The 18256-nt window shown below is 31.6% G+C and overlaps 1 protein-coding gene across 3 annotated transcripts in view; it reads left to right on the forward strand.

Annotated features, from left to right (window-relative positions):
- Nucleotides 1–18256, forward strand: part of CADM2 (cell adhesion molecule 2) — a 1073247-nt gene that overhangs the window by 985754 nt on the left and 69237 nt on the right. For 2 of the 3 annotated variants that reach the window (XM_053565552.1, XM_053565554.1), the window contains one exon: nucleotides 5136–5255. The exons of the other annotated variant lie outside the window; for it this stretch is intronic. In XM_053565552.1, the coding sequence (XP_053421527.1) occupies nucleotides 5136–5255 (120 nt within the window). The remainder of the gene's footprint in view (nucleotides 1–5135; nucleotides 5256–18256) is intronic. 3 annotated transcript variants of the gene reach the window in all.

An 18256-nucleotide genomic window follows, 5' to 3' on the forward strand; every position in this document is an offset into this window, starting at 1 on the left:
AAATAAGTGTTATAGCCTTTTAACTTTCAGCCACAAATTTCATGAAGAGAGACGAGGCATACTTTGTGTGCACAGTATTTTATCTCTAATGAGTTTGTTAATTTGTTTGTTATTTTATCTCTAAAATAGTTTGTTAATTGATGACTTAAATTACAGAAAAGTTTCAAATGTTGCCCTCAAATCACACACATATTCTGATTTGTGTTTTCACTAAAGGAGAGAGAGATTTAGAGCTCATGGGAGACATGTAACTCTGGGTCTGCCCATAACTGTGTGTTGTGAATAGAAGTATGACTGGACCTGGGCATATGGGTAGGACAATGTAAAGGAAACAGCAGATAAAGTCAAAAGGCACGGTGAACATTTAGAACAAAGGGAAATGAGTTGGAACTTTTTTTGGACAAGGACATCTTTACTGAGCAGGCGGGAATCCCATTGAGACATAAAGGAAGGCTATTCTGAGATGGAGAGCTTATGAAGGGTTGGGTCAGAGTGAATTTATCAAAGACAGAATGATTAAATCACATGTTGATTAGAACTGAGCCCATGATTTATTGAGAGAGATAGACACAAATATAATGGTGATATTAATAATAATCAATAACAAGTATGTATAGGGGCATCTGCACAGTGCTTGATAGTGCAGAGAAAGAGGATATTAAATTTTTGCAGAACTGGGGTGTGCTTTACAGCTGAGTTCATAATTAAACCAGGACTTGAAGGATGGACGGGAAAGAGACAATAACCAATGTTGTGAAAAGGATGTGGTTCTGAGAACGTGGCAGCACAGAGAACAGAAAGCGCTACCTCTCACTCTTTCTTGGGGAAAAGCCCTGTGTCTGGGGCAGATGTCTTCTTGTATTCTAGGCTTAAGCTTCTTTCTCTATGTCCACCTGACATTATGAAAAATAAAGAAAGATATAGTCATGTATTCACTGAGGAATTCTAGCCATTGTTGTTACAGGAAATACTAACGTTGTACCTGCCTCAAAACAATAGTGAGTACAGTTCTTTATATATGGGATGACAGGAGATGTTGGACTGATGAATTTATCATAATGAAGTTTAGCCATGGTTCTTGTACACAGATTTTAGTATCCTGATTCAACACCCCACAATTTTGTTGTTTGGGTTGAAATTGGACTTCTGACCAGGTTCTTAGAGAAGTATCACAGATTATTTGCATCGCATTTATTTATAACACAATTTTCACGAATGAACAACTTTTACAGCTAACTTAGACCTTGTCCACACTAATATAAATTGTTCAACTGATAGATTTATGGGTTATGCCTGACATTATTGAAATTCTCCAGAATTTTTCTTTTACGTTATAACAGTACTTTACGTATGTTACAAGTGAAATGAAAGTATAATTTATAATAATTCACATCTTATATGTAGGAAGAAGTATAAGCAGAAATTTTATGTCTTGGAAACTTTACTTTTCTAGTTTTCATACTAATTAAAATGCTCACATTTTCCCTTAAACAAAATATCTGCATTTACTCTGATACACATGCATATATACATGTATACATATGTGTGTATGTCTATCATATATATCCATAGGGTTCCAGGATTCGTTATATAACACTTAAAAATGACGTGTGTGTGTGTGTAAAAATTGGCTAAAGTTTAGATGATAAATCCTGGAACTCTATGAATTCCTTTAGTAGCTTATCTAAAATGATCAAGCTGTTGTAGCAAGTATTATCCATGTTAGTATATAGTAATGTGTAGTATTTAGTATACATGAGATTTAGAGTGTTAACAAAAGAAATTTAAAAGCCAAAATTATGATTTCATGATTTCACAAAAATTGGTGTTATACATTTCTGTATATTGTCATCAAAACTTTTAACAGCTTAAAAACCATTGTTAGATTAAATAGCTTTCAAACACATTGTTTATTAATGAGAATATGTTTTTAATTCTGATTCTGAAGACCTTCATTGAAATTTATCTTGTCTGGATTTAAATTGTACCTAAATATTTTATGTAATTAATTTCTCTGGTAAGATCTAGACAAAATTGAATTACTTTCACTTAGTTTACTTCACCAAATCTTATGTGTTACCCACAAGGTATTATACCAATTGCTGATTTCCTTATTCTTTATACCTTACAGTCTCAAAATGTATAATACAATCAATTTCTTTTGTAAATTCCAAGTTCTGAGCTTATTGTGCACAGTCACTTTTTTTATAACAGCTAAATGCAATAGTAGTTACTTAAATTAATATACTCTCCAAGAACAATAATAAAAAATTGAGCTTATCTTTTGTGGTATGAAAATGGGAGATGGAATATCATGCAAGTTGATTATGTATTAAATGATCATCATTTCCAAATTCAATATGCAAATATAATGCATCACATACCATAAATTTGACCATGTTTTATTCAGAGATGTTTTAGTGTCCGTGTTCAGATATCCTCTGATTAACCACAGGATGTTAACATATTATCCTTTGATTAACCAAAGAATGTTAACATATAAGACATATGTCAAGAAATTGTGAAGCTGACATGTAATTTTCAGCAAATTACTTATAAATTAGTAGAACTGCATATTATCCCCTTTTTATGGATACAACCTATTAAATTAATTTTGAACTAATATTTATTATTTCCCAACAGAGCTGAAATAATAGGATGGTCATGAAGGAATGGAAAGAAGAAACCCTCAAAATTATTAGAAAACTTAAAATGTTTGGTATATCAAAACACCTACAATGAAATAAAGATTGTAGTATTTAAAAATATGTAACCATAAAGTGGGAAAGATTTATTTTGACAGGTTTTTTTTGATCCAATTGTCATATTGGCCAAGGTACTTTCCACCAAATTACTTACAAATTACAGCCAATTTATTTTTAGCTACATATGAAGTCAACAGAGGAGATTAAGAGAGGATGTTACAATTACCCTGTTTTTTAGTTCTTTGAGTATTAACCTAGGAAAAATTATGTATACTTGTAGGAAATAAAACTATTGTCTGGTCGATATAGAATGCTCATAATACCTGAAAGTATATATACTCACTCCAAACGATTTAGGTTTGTTTTTTTTTTTTTAATTACCTATCCTTAGTGATATGGAACAGAAAAAAAGTCCATATAATTTCTTTTAATTTTTTTGCTAACCTAAAAATGAAACCAAGCAACATCCTGTGAATTGTATTCCTGCTCTTAAGAATCAATAGCACCATGTTTGAAAGACTATCTTACTAGAATAAGATCCAATAAAATCTTATTCTATCCCACTTTGGAATAGAATGGATGGAAAAAACCTAACATCTCATCATCTATTTTATATTTTCAAACATCAGGATTTTTACATGGTGTTTTAAGTGATCAGCATTATTATTTTTTCTTATATTTGATAGCCATGAAAAACATTGGCCTTTGTATTTATTAAATCACAAATTTTATGACCTTAATGAGCAAATGATTTTGCTAACAGATAAGGAATATATTATTTTCTATTTTAGGGATGCCTAAAAGTTAAAATTAAACCTGCTTTTCTCATTTAGAAAATGTTTTCATTTACCTCAAGTCTGCCTAAATTATTCAACCATAGTTACCAAAAAATGAGGAGGTATTATAAAAATTAGTAACCAACAAGTATATGTGTATATGTATATAACATTTCTTCATTTGTAATAATGTTAAAGTCAGTTTTATTTTATGATTATGGTAAATTACACCCCAAGCTTAATTTTCCCCAGTGATTAATGTAGCACCACTGAGATTTCAGAAGTCTGTTTTCTTAATTTGACTAGCCAGGAAGGATTTTCTCTGTTGAAAACAGGTGTAAACATCAATACTCAAGCTAGAGAGTCGTCTCATGCTGTTTTCTGGTGTCTCAAGTGTAGAGAATCTGTAGAGACTACAGATTGAGTAGGGCTATTTATCAGAAGTAAAGAAATAGGAAATGGTGTGACTCAAAGACTTTAACTGAGAGAATGTCAGGAAGCCTTTTAATAGCAAAATAATCTGTCAAACACTCTGAATATATAGGAACTGTGTGACAAACAAATGAAATCAAACCCCAGCATAGTAATTACAGGTAATTTGGGAACTGTGTCTAATTTCCTTGCTGTGTAAATTATATGCCTATCCATGTTAGACAAGATTTGACTCTCTGAGGATCTTACCGAGATTCTCATAGCTCCCCGCTGGCTATGTTGTTTCATTATTCTCTATGCTACTTTTTATATTTTCTGCTAGTTATGACCAAGAATAAAGGTATTAAATACTAAGCTATTCTTTCTGTTCATAGTTTTTCTGTATTTGAATCTACTGTTAACTTTTGTCAATTTGACTATGGACTGAGGATTAAATGTTACTGCTCAAGTGTATGTCCAGTAACCTCTCCCAAGAATGACATAGTAAGACGAATCATAAAGCTTTCAGAATATTGGCTTCCATGCTAGTTGACTCAATACTTGTTAAAGACTCCTAGGTACTGAAAAATTATTAGAAGGCGTTACCAGCTAATCAGGGTAAGAATTGCAAGACACTAAATTGTACATTAACATCATTGTGAGACCAGGAGAAGCAAAATAACAATAACCTTAATAATAACAATTGGCTTCTTTTGTTTGTTTGTTTCTAAAGATTGTTCTCATCCTATTTCCTATCTTTAAGGTTTCCTAAAAGAGAAAAGTCAAAAAGCATTTAACATGCATAAACTCATCCATCGTTAACATTTTGTTAATCTTACGTGGTGGTATTTGTGTTTATTTGTGTCATGTCTTTGTTTACTTCTTGACAAAGCACGCTATTTTTTGTTTATCTATACGTAGTTTGCTACTGCATGTCATCACTTAAATGACTCAGTGAACAGATGCATTCTTGTCATTTTAAGTTTCACTGTAAATGCTGTAGCCAACCTGCTTATTCTGAAACTTCGCTCCAAGTTTTTGCTTTGTGATGGAGCATGGAAAAGAAGTGAAAGAAATGACAGGAACTGTGTGGTACAGTCATTCATGTAGCTGATATTCTGTAAAAGCCTGTTGGAGTTAAAACTAAATAAGATTTATGTATTTATGATTTGAATCATTTGTGTTTCTCTTTTGTTTGCATGATATGATTTTGTTTTATATTTTGTTTTTTTCCACTCACCAGATGTTCCCACCACTTTGCTTTCCACTACTATCATCCCCTCCCTTACCACTGCAACAGTCACAACCACTGTAGCCATAGCAACCAGCCCAACCACATCTGCAACAACCAGCAGCATCAGAGGTACAGTATGCTTCTTTGTTATGGCCTGGAAAACACTTTCAATGGAGCTTTACAGAAGTTTCTTAAAAGGGTAGAGTAATTGAGATTCAATTTTATCAAATTCTAAGAAGTAACCATCACCTAAAATATTATCAGTTAGGGTCCTGGAGTAGAATATGAGATAAGGTTGTACATTTTATTGTTTTAGTTTCACTTAGGACTATTTCCAAAATATAGCAGAAGAAAAAAGATTAAAAATATATGGGACTCTATAGCATTGAACAAATGTAAAATGTGAACATGGAACACAATTTAGAAATAAGATTTTCAAGGATGCAGAAGTACCTTTTGCTTTTTAAGATCTTAGGTAATGTTAATGACTTGGTCTTCCTCTGCACCAACTTTAAAATGCCATGTTGAATTTGTTCTAAAATTGGCATTATCTATGGAGTCATTATAAACTATTCTTCACGCAGAAATTTCAAGTAAATGGTGTACATATATATCAGCCTAAAGTTATATGCTAGAGTGAATATTATAGAGTCAGCCAAGATGATAACAATTAATATTTGGCTCCATAAGTAATTGCTGGTATCCATAGGCAAACACTTGTGTTTCAAGGAAAGCAACCTTGAAAGAATCGAGGTATCTGTAATGGCAAAATAAATAATTATGTTATCATTAAAAAACATAAAAAACATTTCTTATCAGTCATTATGTAGTTAGTAATTGATGAAGAAAGAAAAGCTAATTTCGAAGGCATTAGAGAAAAAACATGCTTTAAATTAAATTTCGTCATAAAAAAAGTGTTCAGAGAGAATTTGTTGTATTTAAGTCTGTCTGTTTCCTGCTTCTTATGTGTGTTTTGTGTCTCTTTGGCTATACTAATTAATATGTGTTGAACTTAACAATTTAACTTGAAATTCATAGGAATTTATATTATTATGTGTAATTAAGTTATAACAAGGACATGGTCAGTATTATTTCTCTTATAAAAGTTGTTGAATTAGACTGTTTTTCTTAAGATTTTTATTATTTTTTGATATTTGATTGAGTTACTAGCTTTGAATTAACAGTTACAATAATGTTTCTTTCTCTTGTTCCAGAAAAAAATATTCTTATGTCCATTAATTGTCAATTTTAATAATCATGTCAACTATATTATACAATGTACAATATTGACAAATAAAGACATTTGATAGTGGTAGTTATAAGATTTCCCAGAAATAGCTAGATTTATTTTTGTATGACTAAGCAAACTTTGAGCCAAACCTACAAATGAGAAAAGTTTAAAGATGTTTGTTGTAAGACTATAAAAAAAGGAAGAAGAGATATAAAAATAATAATAATAAAAAATAAGTAAAAAAATACTTTATGATATTATATGAAATGTAATATATCTAAAGTTATGCTTTACTCTATTATATTCTGCAAAGACTTTTACAAACAGTAATTCAAATTAAATAATCATTGTATACTAACATTTCTATGAGAATATTAAATTCCAACTGTATAAACAAATCACTTTCATGGAAAAGGAGAAAGGTGTATTGAATTACTTTTAAGGCATATTTGTTAACACAAAATCCTAATAACAAATTATTCTGTTTTTCCTTAAGAAATATTTACTGAGTGAGAGAAAGCTCATGCAATATGCCGGGCCCTAAAATTATTCGGTGCTTGTGAAATTACGAGCAATCGGATTAATACATTCCCCCATATACATGCTTGTGCTTAATCTTTAGAAAAGTATTAATATGTTAGAAAAGTATTGATGTTTTTATGGGAAAATCTTGCATCTGTCTTTTAGTTCTCTGAATGTATCTCCATATATATATATATTATATTTATGCTTATTATTCTGCTTAAATGGACACATATTTGTATGTTTATATATAGACACACATACCTAGCACACACAAACACTATTATGGATTAAAATAAGAGAAAAAAATTATTTAAAAGTAAGTTAACAGCATTATTTTGTATTAATTGATATTAATCTTAAGTGGGATTTGACCTATTACATTTCAATTAACCTATTAAAAAGATATCAGTTGTTTTCTTTTTCAGATAAGTTCACTTTTTTTCAGCTCTAGTGGTATGTGCATTACCTATTAAATTAAAGATTTTAGATAGAATTATTTTGAAATAGATTTATTTTTATATTTGTGAAAAGTGGTTCAAATTGTGTTTAAAAGGATCATAATAAGAATATATTGCCTTATAAAGCTGAGAACTAAGAAAAATATGTTCAGCCTGCAGAATTTTTTTTAGTTTATTTATCCCTTTTTCTTATTTAATAAATTTAAAATAAACTTATTTTATTACGTTTAAATTGCATTTCTTCAAATTTCAGATAGTATTTATCTCCTTATATTTAATAAATATAATCACTGTTAATATCCACATTTACACTTTTACAACTCCTATCATTGCTGAATTTTCCATCCTATTCTATGATAAATATCCAATTTAAAATAATTTTAAAGAATCACATCTATATCTATATTAAAAATCAAGATGAATTATAGCAAAAAAACACTGTATAAAATCGTTAAAGTCATAACCTTGAGAATTTGCACATCTCTTTAGTTTATGTCTAAAATGTATCCTGTTTGGAGGGAAAGGGGCTTCAGCCATATGAAAATAAAAACAAGCATTAGCAATGTCTTTTTATAAATAAGGGTGTTAAAACACAGTGAAGAGAACCAGCTTGAATAGTCTTGGGAAAGACAAAGAATAAATATACCCCAGAGACATCTTTGGGTAAAAGTTTTTGTTCTTTTGTTTACACGATCTTAAATTGAGCCTCCGTGTTTTAACATCAGAAGAATGAGAAGCACTTAATTCTCAGGGTCTTGAGGATTAGGTAAAGTCTAGATTATGGAAAACATACTCAGCATTCAATATCCATGGTCAGACAGTTAAATTCAAAAACTCATCCTAGAAAAAGTGCTACACAACTCATTGCTCAATATCACTACAGTTATCAGAGGGCACTTCGAAGATGACTGTGGTGAGATTCAGCATTAAAATACGTAGCACTTTTTCTGGAAGGAATTTGTTTAATTGTCAGGTGTCGTATGACAAAATTAATGTTCAGTTCTTAGTATAACAAACATGTTTACACAAAGTAGCATGATATAATTAATGAAATGGTAGGTTTTCCTTCTTAAGTAATTATAATGTTAATTCTAGCAAAATTCTTTGGTATTAATGCACTAATTATTTTTTAGTTTCAAATTTCTTTTTGTTTACATATATAAAAAGTTAGGTGAAAATTGTACTAGAGCATAAGGAAACTTTATACATATTTTTATATTTACCATATAAGAGTTGATAAACTTTCCATGAAGTTTGAAATATTCTTTCTTTTAATATATACGTCTTCTCGTTTACTTAATTATTGTGTTAAGACATTTATATTCTACACTTAATAGATCTGACATGTAATTTTAATTCTGCATTAGGAAATTTCAGAATTTTTTTTAAGACAGTGGCCTAATTAACCTTATCCTTCAGACGATATACATCTGTATGTACACCCACACATACACACACAAAATTTCTCTTATAAATGTTATTGTTCTTTTAAGGACACTTTAAGAAATTTAATGAATTAAATTCAATATAATAATTTATAAAATGGTTCCAAATACCTTGGTATGATATTTAGCATTAATATAAACATAATTTTAACATATAATGTTAAACTTAATAACTTTTTAATTTTAATTTCATAATAACCATGTCATAATCTAGTAGCCTTCAGTCCTATGTAGCACACTCCTTTTATAGATGATATTATGTTATTAAAAATTCAGGAGACATACAAGATATAGTAATATATATAAGTGCTTATGTCTATTTTCTACATTTTTTAAATAAGATTCATAACAACCTTTATATTTAAGACAAAAAATCCTAAATTGCTATTTGGTATTTGTTTCTATCTATGCAAGACACTAATTATGCTCCACATAGAGATGAGCCAAGATAGGAAAAGGTGATATATAATATCCAAAATACTCTCTCTCCTATTAATATGAGCCTGTTCAAATACATCATACATTTCAATATATAAAACAGGAAAATATTCCTAAAAATAGTGATTAAGGTATTTACACAATCCATACAAAAATTCAAATACAGTAGTTGTTGTTTAACAAACCATACTGATTTGGTTTTATATCAGTTTTTGAGATGACATAATTATTATTTATTTGATAATTTTATCAAATTTGTTAATTATAATGAAGATAATTGCAATGCAATTTTAGTTGAAAATGGGATAACAAAAAATAAATAATTTTTTTTAATTTAAGAAATCAAAGATTATCAAACTATCTAAAACCAGAGTAATTGTAATGAAGCTCACAAGATTTAAAGATGTATAGATGTATACTTAATTCTTCACAGTTGAATCTTTCATTTATTGTGTTGATCTGTTTGGGCTGCTAAAGCAAAATGTCAAACTATGTGGCTATTAAATAATGTTTGTTTCTCATGGTTCTGGAGGCTGTGTAGTCTAAGATCAAGGCACAGTGTCTGGAGAGGGTCTGTTCTTCATAGAGGAAAACTTCTTCCTGTATTCTCCCATTGTGGAAGGGTCAAAGTGAATCTCTGGGCCCATTTTTATGAGTATAGATCATATTTAAGAGGGGCCCATCTTTGTAATTTAATCACTCCCAAATGCCCTACCTTCCAATATCACCTTGGGGGTTAGAATTTCAAAATGAGAATTTTAAGGAGGACACACACACCACACAGTCTGACCATAGCATTAATTTTATGGGATATGTTTAAAAGGGTAACTTTAACTGAAATATTTTAAACTATTCATGTGTCATAGAATAAATTTTAGCACACAGCTAGAATAAATATAGCTCCATTTGAGAAATTATAGGTCCATAATTTTTAGCTCATAAGCCACTGTATTTTTAAATCATGTGAATCATAATAACTTATTTAAATGTCTATGAAGTTAGGAACATGTTTGTATCAGTATAATCCTAAAACATTATTTTTTGAAAAAACTTAGTAAATGTGAGGCAATATTAATGACTTGTTAAAAATTCATATATGCAATGTTGAGTTATATTAAATGAAAGTAAAATTTGCTTAACTATTTGCTTTGTGTCAGCATAGAAAAACTGAGATAAATTGTCCAATTCTACTCACGTGCAACGTGGGCTTATTTAATAAGCCCAGAGTTGCCTAAAATGTAATGAAATGTATTATTTGTGTGCAGACTTCACCTTAATTGTTTCATGTCCCTGATTTCGAAATAAAATAAGCTAACATAAAGTAAACACAATATGACATATGTAAACTTCAAACTCTTGTCTAAAGTATTTAATTTAATCAAGTTAAAAAGCAATAATGATTTGGCCTGTACTTCTATTCTTTAGCTCTTTTATGTGAAAAGAAAATCCAGCCTTACTTTGTTTAATTTTTATTGAGATTTTTAGTGCGTTCTCCTTTTCCCTTTTTAGTTTAGATATTTCAAAGGAAATTTAAAAAGCACACAAAACAATAAAGAAACATTTGTCAAAATAAAAGAAAAAAGAAATTCAGCATGGAGAAGGAATGAATGGAGTAAAGTCATTATAGTTGTGAGTTACTCACGATAAATGTACTCAAATAGACCATTTGGAATGGTAGAATATATCATCTTGACACACTTAAATCCCAAAGTGTGCAAATCAAGAAGTTGTTTATGAGCTTTTATTATGAGTGTTTAGCTATTAAAAATCTTTCTGCTTTTATTGTTTGTAATAAAACACAATTTTCACAGCATTGCGAACTTTTAAAAATTAATTATCAATATGTTGGGGGGGTTTTATTTGACAAAAATTAAGTAATAATTCAGTGTCCAGATGGTCCATATACAAAAACCTGCTTATCTGCAAAAATATTAAATTCTACATTTAGCCTGTAAATATAGCTACATTTCCATTTGTCTTTTAAGAAAACAAGAATTATTATATGAGGTTGACTCAGTTTTAAAGTTAAACATATGAAACATAATTCATAAAACAAAACTAAAACAAAAAAAATATGCTTACCTAGGAGCAACCAGCAGCATGTCTGCTGCATAGCTGAAGGAGTATTCAGCTTTTCTGCAAGTAGCTTATTGTTAATTGATGTAGTGGCTGCAGGCTGGTGTGGGTAGGAGTGCTGGCTGCGGGGGTCTAGGTTTTTTAGTCAGTCGAAACGTTTGAATAATTGCAATGTGTCAAGTTACAGTATTCCAGGTTAGCATAGAATGCTAAAATAATTCTATTTCAGTAAACTTTATTTGAAATAGGAAAACATATCACTGGTAATATATAACTACCTCCAAAACTAAATAGAGCATTTATCTTGGACTTGTATGAAGTTGAACTCGGGCAACGTTTCAAATATTAAATATTTACTTATTTCTTTTCCCATATTTGGGAAGTATGTGGGGAAAACTTGCATTCATATTTTCTTTCCAATACCACTTAATAGGGAAGAAGAACATTTAACATTTATGCTCTATTTTCTAAGGGCACTCTTGTGTCTTATATAATTTAAAACATCAAACAATTTTAAGAGTTTCCTTTTAAGCTTGCTTACTTCTTTGGCTTACATCAATTGAAGCAGAAATCTCCGTGCCTTTGGTTTACATGTCTTTTTAGCAAATAGATCTACTAATACCGTTTCATTTCATTTCTATACATTTGGGAGTATCTTAATTGCTTTTATAATAGTAATTGTAGATTTACTATAATCTAAGAATATATTACAAGTTTCCTGCAAACAACCTCTAAAAAAGAAAAGCATGTTGCTTAGTAGGGTATGTGTCCTTTTATTGAATCATTTTTTAAATTCATTTTTATATAATGTGAATATTCACATAAATAATAAATTAAACATTTTTAATAATTTCAGAAAGCATCTCATAAAATATTGAGACTCAAGTGAGTTACATGTATTATTGGGATACTAGTCTTTTTTGTATTTTAAAGGCATGTCTTATATATATGAATAAATGTATTTCCAGAACATCTCTAAAATTATTTTAAAAATCACTAATAAACTAAACTGGTTGTATCTTTCTTACTAACCAGTGAATTAAATTTATGAGCTGTGCCTTTGAAGCTGAAAAGATTGCTGGCACTGCCCTTGCTGCTTTGACACTCCACATGAAACACAGTTAATAACCTCCTGTATAAGCTTGGTGAAACACCGAATTGATACTAATTATACCAACTTTGGAATAAAAGGTGACCTTGACTTCAGCTGGAACTTTCTGCCAGGCCACTAAATAAGAGCAAATGCCACAAAGCATGACTTCTGAGAAGGGTCTAATAAAATCTATTAACTTTGGGGAGTTCATGGACTTGCAATAAGTGCTCAGATAATTGTAATATTTTAAAACATCCCTTGCTTCAATAATACAGCACTTTCCTATTGCTCTAGACTTCAAATAATCTCTCATTAGCTTTCTACACGTCTTTAAATTAAACTGTGGCCAGAAAATTAAAAGCTACTTGATGCAAAGTGTGTGAAAGGTGATAACAAGGCAAGGAGACAGATATTTCTGAATGACTAGTGAAAGATGTCCGTAACATTTACTGTACAATTTTGGTATCAGAACTGCTTATGGTGAACTTATAACAACACTGTTTCTTAATTAAGAAATGTCTTTATTAAGTGATTGAGAAAAACAACTAAGAAAAAGCAGTTGTCCCAGTAAGTCTACAGGTTTAAAGTATGGCAAAGAACCTGTCAAGACTAATGATGTGTAGCAGGTTCAGTGTTACACGACAAATTTGAGTTTAGCAGTTTTATAAAAGAAAGGTCAGTAAAGTTGCACAACTTTATTGTTATATGTTTTCATTCACCTGCTAACGAGTGACTGAAAACATAAACTTTTTTTTCCACCAATATTGTCTAAAGAATTACATTAGTGTTGAGGGAATTCTGTTCAACATATAAATGAAAATACCTAATTTAAGTGCAGGTTTTTTAAATTTAATTTAATTTTTTTTTAAGTCCAGTTATTTTTCATCTTAAAAATTAGAGACGGGCTTAAATTTTCCCACGGCTATTTTATTACTCACTAGTAAACAAAGAATTTTGAGCAATGGGTGTTTAAATGGGAAAAGACAAAGTGACTGTGAACTGACATGAGAAATTACATTAGACTCATGGAGAGAAGTATTTTTTCAAAGCCATTGAACCAAGTTTGATGTCTAAAAACCAGATTTTGTGATAATGAAGGAAATGCTATTCTGGAGTGGTCTTGATTAAGTTGAGTAAGATACTATAGTCTTAATGCATTTTTTTCTTTTTCCTTAAATATTCACATTCTTTAAATATTAATTATAAGCTTCTTCCCCCAAAGACAGTGTGTTACTCAGGATATTAGCAGGAAACTAATGGCAGTCTCAAAAGGGTATAGCCAATGAGCATTTAATAAGGAGGCTTTTAACAGAAGTATGGGCAGAGTTAGGGGAGCTAATAGAGGATGGAGAAGCACGAGAGATTTAGCACTAACAAGATGCTATTTATCAGTTCTAGACCAACAAAGAGCCAAAGGAAGTAATTGGAGATGAACTGGAGCTAGAAAGGGCACAGCTTAACGAGCACTATTCAAGGAAGGGCATTAGTATTAGAGCCTCAACAACGTCAGGGCATTGGGGGAGAGGGGATTAAATATCTGACTTCTCTCTTCTCCTGCCTTCCAATATCCTCTGAATCTCTCTGAAAATTAGAGAACAGGCAATATGTGTGAAGCAATGCAGAGAAGTCAGCCTCCCAGAGCACAGAGCAGGGCAAAAAGTTGAATTTGGGAACCAAATGGAGAATGAAGACCCAAGATGTATGTGCTTCAAATTGACCATCAGGGTAGTTAGATGTCAGATTTTAGTTTAGTCTTAGATTTCTCATGTAGGCACACATATTACAAAATTAAAATAGAAAACTAGTGATGAAGTGAGTGACAGTGGTAAATGGCAGCCTCACAATTCATTTTCATGTGGATGGTTCCTGATGCACTGGTTTGATTTAGGATTTTTGACTTAACCGTGGTGGAAAAGCAATATGCATTTAATAGAAACCATACTTTGGGCACCCACTCCAGTATTCTGGTTTTCACTTTCAATACAATATACAACAAATTACATATTCATATCCGACGCTTTACCATAAAATAGGCTGAGGGCTAGGGGATTTTGTCCAACTAATGTAAGTATTCTGAACGCATTTAAGGTTGCTAGGCTAAGTTGTCATGTTTGGTAGGTTAGGTGTATTAAATGTATTTTTGATTTACTTTATTTTCAACTTAACAAGTTTTCTCTGGACATAAACTCATTGTAAGTTGAGGAGCATCTGTGTATAATTTGCTTTTCTAGGCTACAAATGAGAAGAGATAAACACTCTAGACAGTAGAGGATCCCTTATGAAACTTTATAAAGCCGCCTTTGTTATTAGAGACAAAGAAATCTAAAATAACAAACAAACAAAAAACCCAAAACTATTTTTGTCCTTTAAATAATACACTTTCCAGGAGAACTCCCTTGTATTTTGATGTAAGGAATATCTGCCTAATCCATTGAGTAGTGACACATTCTCCTTTTAAAATACTCTCAAATCTACTTGTGTGGATGCAAACTATTTCTTTTCATTCACAGTAAGGGCTTTGAGAATCTTGGCTATAGGAGGAAAAAAAGTTTAAAAATGAGATAGCAGTAAGTTAATAGAAACTAATACAGATATGTTCTATGAATTTTCTATTAGAGGAATGTTAATGTCATGCAGACACACAATCAAGTAATCTTTATTCCTGAGATAATAGCTTTTCAGAAAAAAAATCATTTTCTTGAGAGATTTTAGGAACAGCAATTATAGTTCTTAATATACAGCATGATTTACCTGCCTTTGATGTTTTCAAAGTATGTGTACCTTGTTAAGTCAATTAAGTTGGCAGGTAAGAACCATGTCAAATAAGAAAAACTGGGCTTGTTTTTACTCTGCAGTGCACCTGTCTATCTGTGTGAGAGTTTGTGCCCTCTGCATTTTGCTACTGACATCCATAAAGTTTTCTTTAGTGTGAGATTTTTGAACAGCTTTAAAAAAGCCTAAGAATGGTAATCTAATTTTCTGATATTTTTAGGTCTCTTATCCCCTGGCTTTAAGAGTTAACTAGAAATTTAGCACAACTTCTCTAACTTCTATTTTAGGGAACTGAAATGCAAATCTTCACATACTTCTCTCTTAGTCCTGCCGGTTACATTCAGATATATTACAGCTCAGGTTCGAGTCAAAAGAAAAGAATATGCAAATAAGAAGGAAGTTCTAACAATTCATTCTGCTTCCTTATATTTATATGTTTAATTTCTCCATTTGGCAACATGTCAGTGTAGGATTTTTCTAGGTTAATATATACATGTATGATTTATAAATAGTTTTTTAAAAATGAAATGAGGCTTTGCTAAAAATTAAAATTAGTGTGAAGCACAATATAAATGGGTACTTTTTGTTTCACTGCTTAACAATGAGTACCACATCTGAACTGAACATGAGGTGTTAAAAAGAATTTCTGAGGACACAGTAATTGTTGGTATCCTGATTTAGCTTCTGAGCATGGGATCTCAGGAAAGGTAATTCATCTCCACATGCTTCAGTGGTCTACATGAACTTTAACTTGTTTCTCAGTTCCTGAATTCCATAAAATACGATCTGTATATTTGAGTCCTTCAGTAGGATTTCAGGGATAAATATATGTTCTGGTGTTTTTCAATCAGAACTTGTGGGTAAACCATTTTGACATTAAAAATAATTTAAACGATTTTCTTAAAATAAGTCTGTATGTCCAACTCATTTATGTTAGAAAATTCTGAATAGCTGAAAGACAAAAGATGAATTATTAGATTCTAACAGTTCCATTTTGTCACTGTTTCCTGGCCATATACCCATCTCTTTTCTAATCAATTCTGTGTGTACACTCATCTCCCAACATTAGTTTCTCATACAAAGCTTTATATACCTAAAAGTGATTCTTTTCGTAACACTTCCAACTTACATATGGTGGTATGATGTTCATAAAATTAATTTCTATAATCCATTTTTACTGTCTGTGACAGAGTCGAGGGGTCTGAATATTAACCACATCATATCCAAATGAAAGTTCTCAATTTAAACAAACATTCTGCTACTGCCTATTGGATTTTAAGACTGAATCATTTTTATCAAATCAAAAAAGCTATTAAAAAAACGGCTAAGAGCATGGCTTCCAGACTCATTATCTGGGCCGTATTTTCACTTCATCACTTAAGAGGAGTATGACCTTGTTTATCCACATTATTATTATTATCAGATAATAATAGTATCAACCTTATAGTTTTAAAAATTTTTTAAAAATATTTATGTATTAAAGTTGCTTAAAACAATGCCTGGCTCACAAAAGTATTGTTTTACATGTATAACGATTATTCATAATTCTCATAAAATTCACCATTCAAACAATACAGTATTAAAATGACTATTCTTCTGTGAAAATGAATAAGATGAACTAATCCATAGTAGACTATTTTTTAAAATCGTGAAAGTTTCCTTTGAAATCTAAAACTTTTGAATATCTGTGATGTGATTTACTTTCATTCATTTCTTTATGTTGAGGCAGAGTATCACTCTTTTGCTCAGGCTAGAGTATCATGGCATCAGCCTCCATCACAGCAATGTCAAACTCCTGGGTTCAAGCAATCCTCCTGCCTCAGCCTCCTGAGTAGCTCTAGTAGACAGGGTGGTGGAGGGCCGGCGGGGAGTTGATCTCACTGTTGCTCAGGTTGGTTTTGAACTCCTGAGGTCAGTCAATCCTCCCACCCAGCCTTCCAGAGTGTTAGAATTACAGACATAAGCCACCACACCTGACCTCTGTTGTGCAATTTCAAGTGAGTAGTTAAGTGTGGCACAATATGCCATTCCAAGAAAATGTCATTTTGACGTAACGATTACTATGAACTAAAGACACTTGAAAAACAGAAGATACAGAAAGGACACTGACCCCACCACCACCTTTCTCCCTATACTAGAAGAAAAGAAACATTCCAGATAGGAGAGAAAAGGTTTCTGTGAAAGCTGCCTCCTTTGTGACAGAAGGAAAGAAATATACTTGTCACTAGAGACAAAGGGGAAGGCTGAGAAAAACATGTACAAACTCACCATGTTAAAATAACTCTTATTGTCCTTTGCCTCCCGGTCCATGTTAGTTACTTTTCCTTTGTTGCCGTTCTTTTTCAACCTACTGCGCAAGCATTTGCGTTTTGCCGTTTCTCTGGCTCCACGTTTACTTATGAGGACTTCCGTGTACATGTAGAATACATCTGCCTGCTTTTCCTCTATCTGTTTTGTGTCAACTTTAATTCTTAGGACCAGTTGAAGATCTCAGGAACATAAAGGTAAAGTTTTGCCTCTCCCACAGTATGATAAAACAGAATCTCATAATGCCTCGTTATTCAACTCAATCGTATCAATTAACAAAAAATCAAAAACATACTTTTTTAAATCAAAGCAATCATTTTTATGAGTAATATTTCTTACCTAATATGAACACAGGTATTTTAATGTGTAAGTTAAAAGAATGGTCGTATGTATCAGAACTATCCAGTTTAGCTCCCAGGTACATGGTATGCAAGTTATTCTTTAAGTTTCAGTTTTCCCATCTCAATAATTTACTCACAGATTATTATAAGCAGGGTGGCGCCTGTGGCTCAGTGAGTAGGGCGCCGGCCCCATATTCGAGGGTGACGGGTTCAAACCCAGCCCCGGCCAAACTGCAACAAAAAAATAGCTGGGCGTTGTGGCGGGCGCCTGTAGTCCCAGCTGCTCCTTGGGAGGTGGAGGCAAGAGAATCGCGTAAGCCCAGGAGTTGGAGGTTGCTGTGAGCCGTGTGACGCCACCGCACTCTACCGAGGGCCATAAAGTGAGACTCTGTCTCTACAAAAAAAAAAATTATTATAAGCAACAAAGTGAACAACGAATCAAAT

The sequence above is a fragment of the Nycticebus coucang genome, chromosome 16 (assembly GCF_027406575.1).
Source record: "Nycticebus coucang isolate mNycCou1 chromosome 16, mNycCou1.pri, whole genome shotgun sequence".
Classification (NCBI taxonomy): domain Eukaryota; kingdom Metazoa; phylum Chordata; class Mammalia; order Primates; family Lorisidae; genus Nycticebus; species Nycticebus coucang.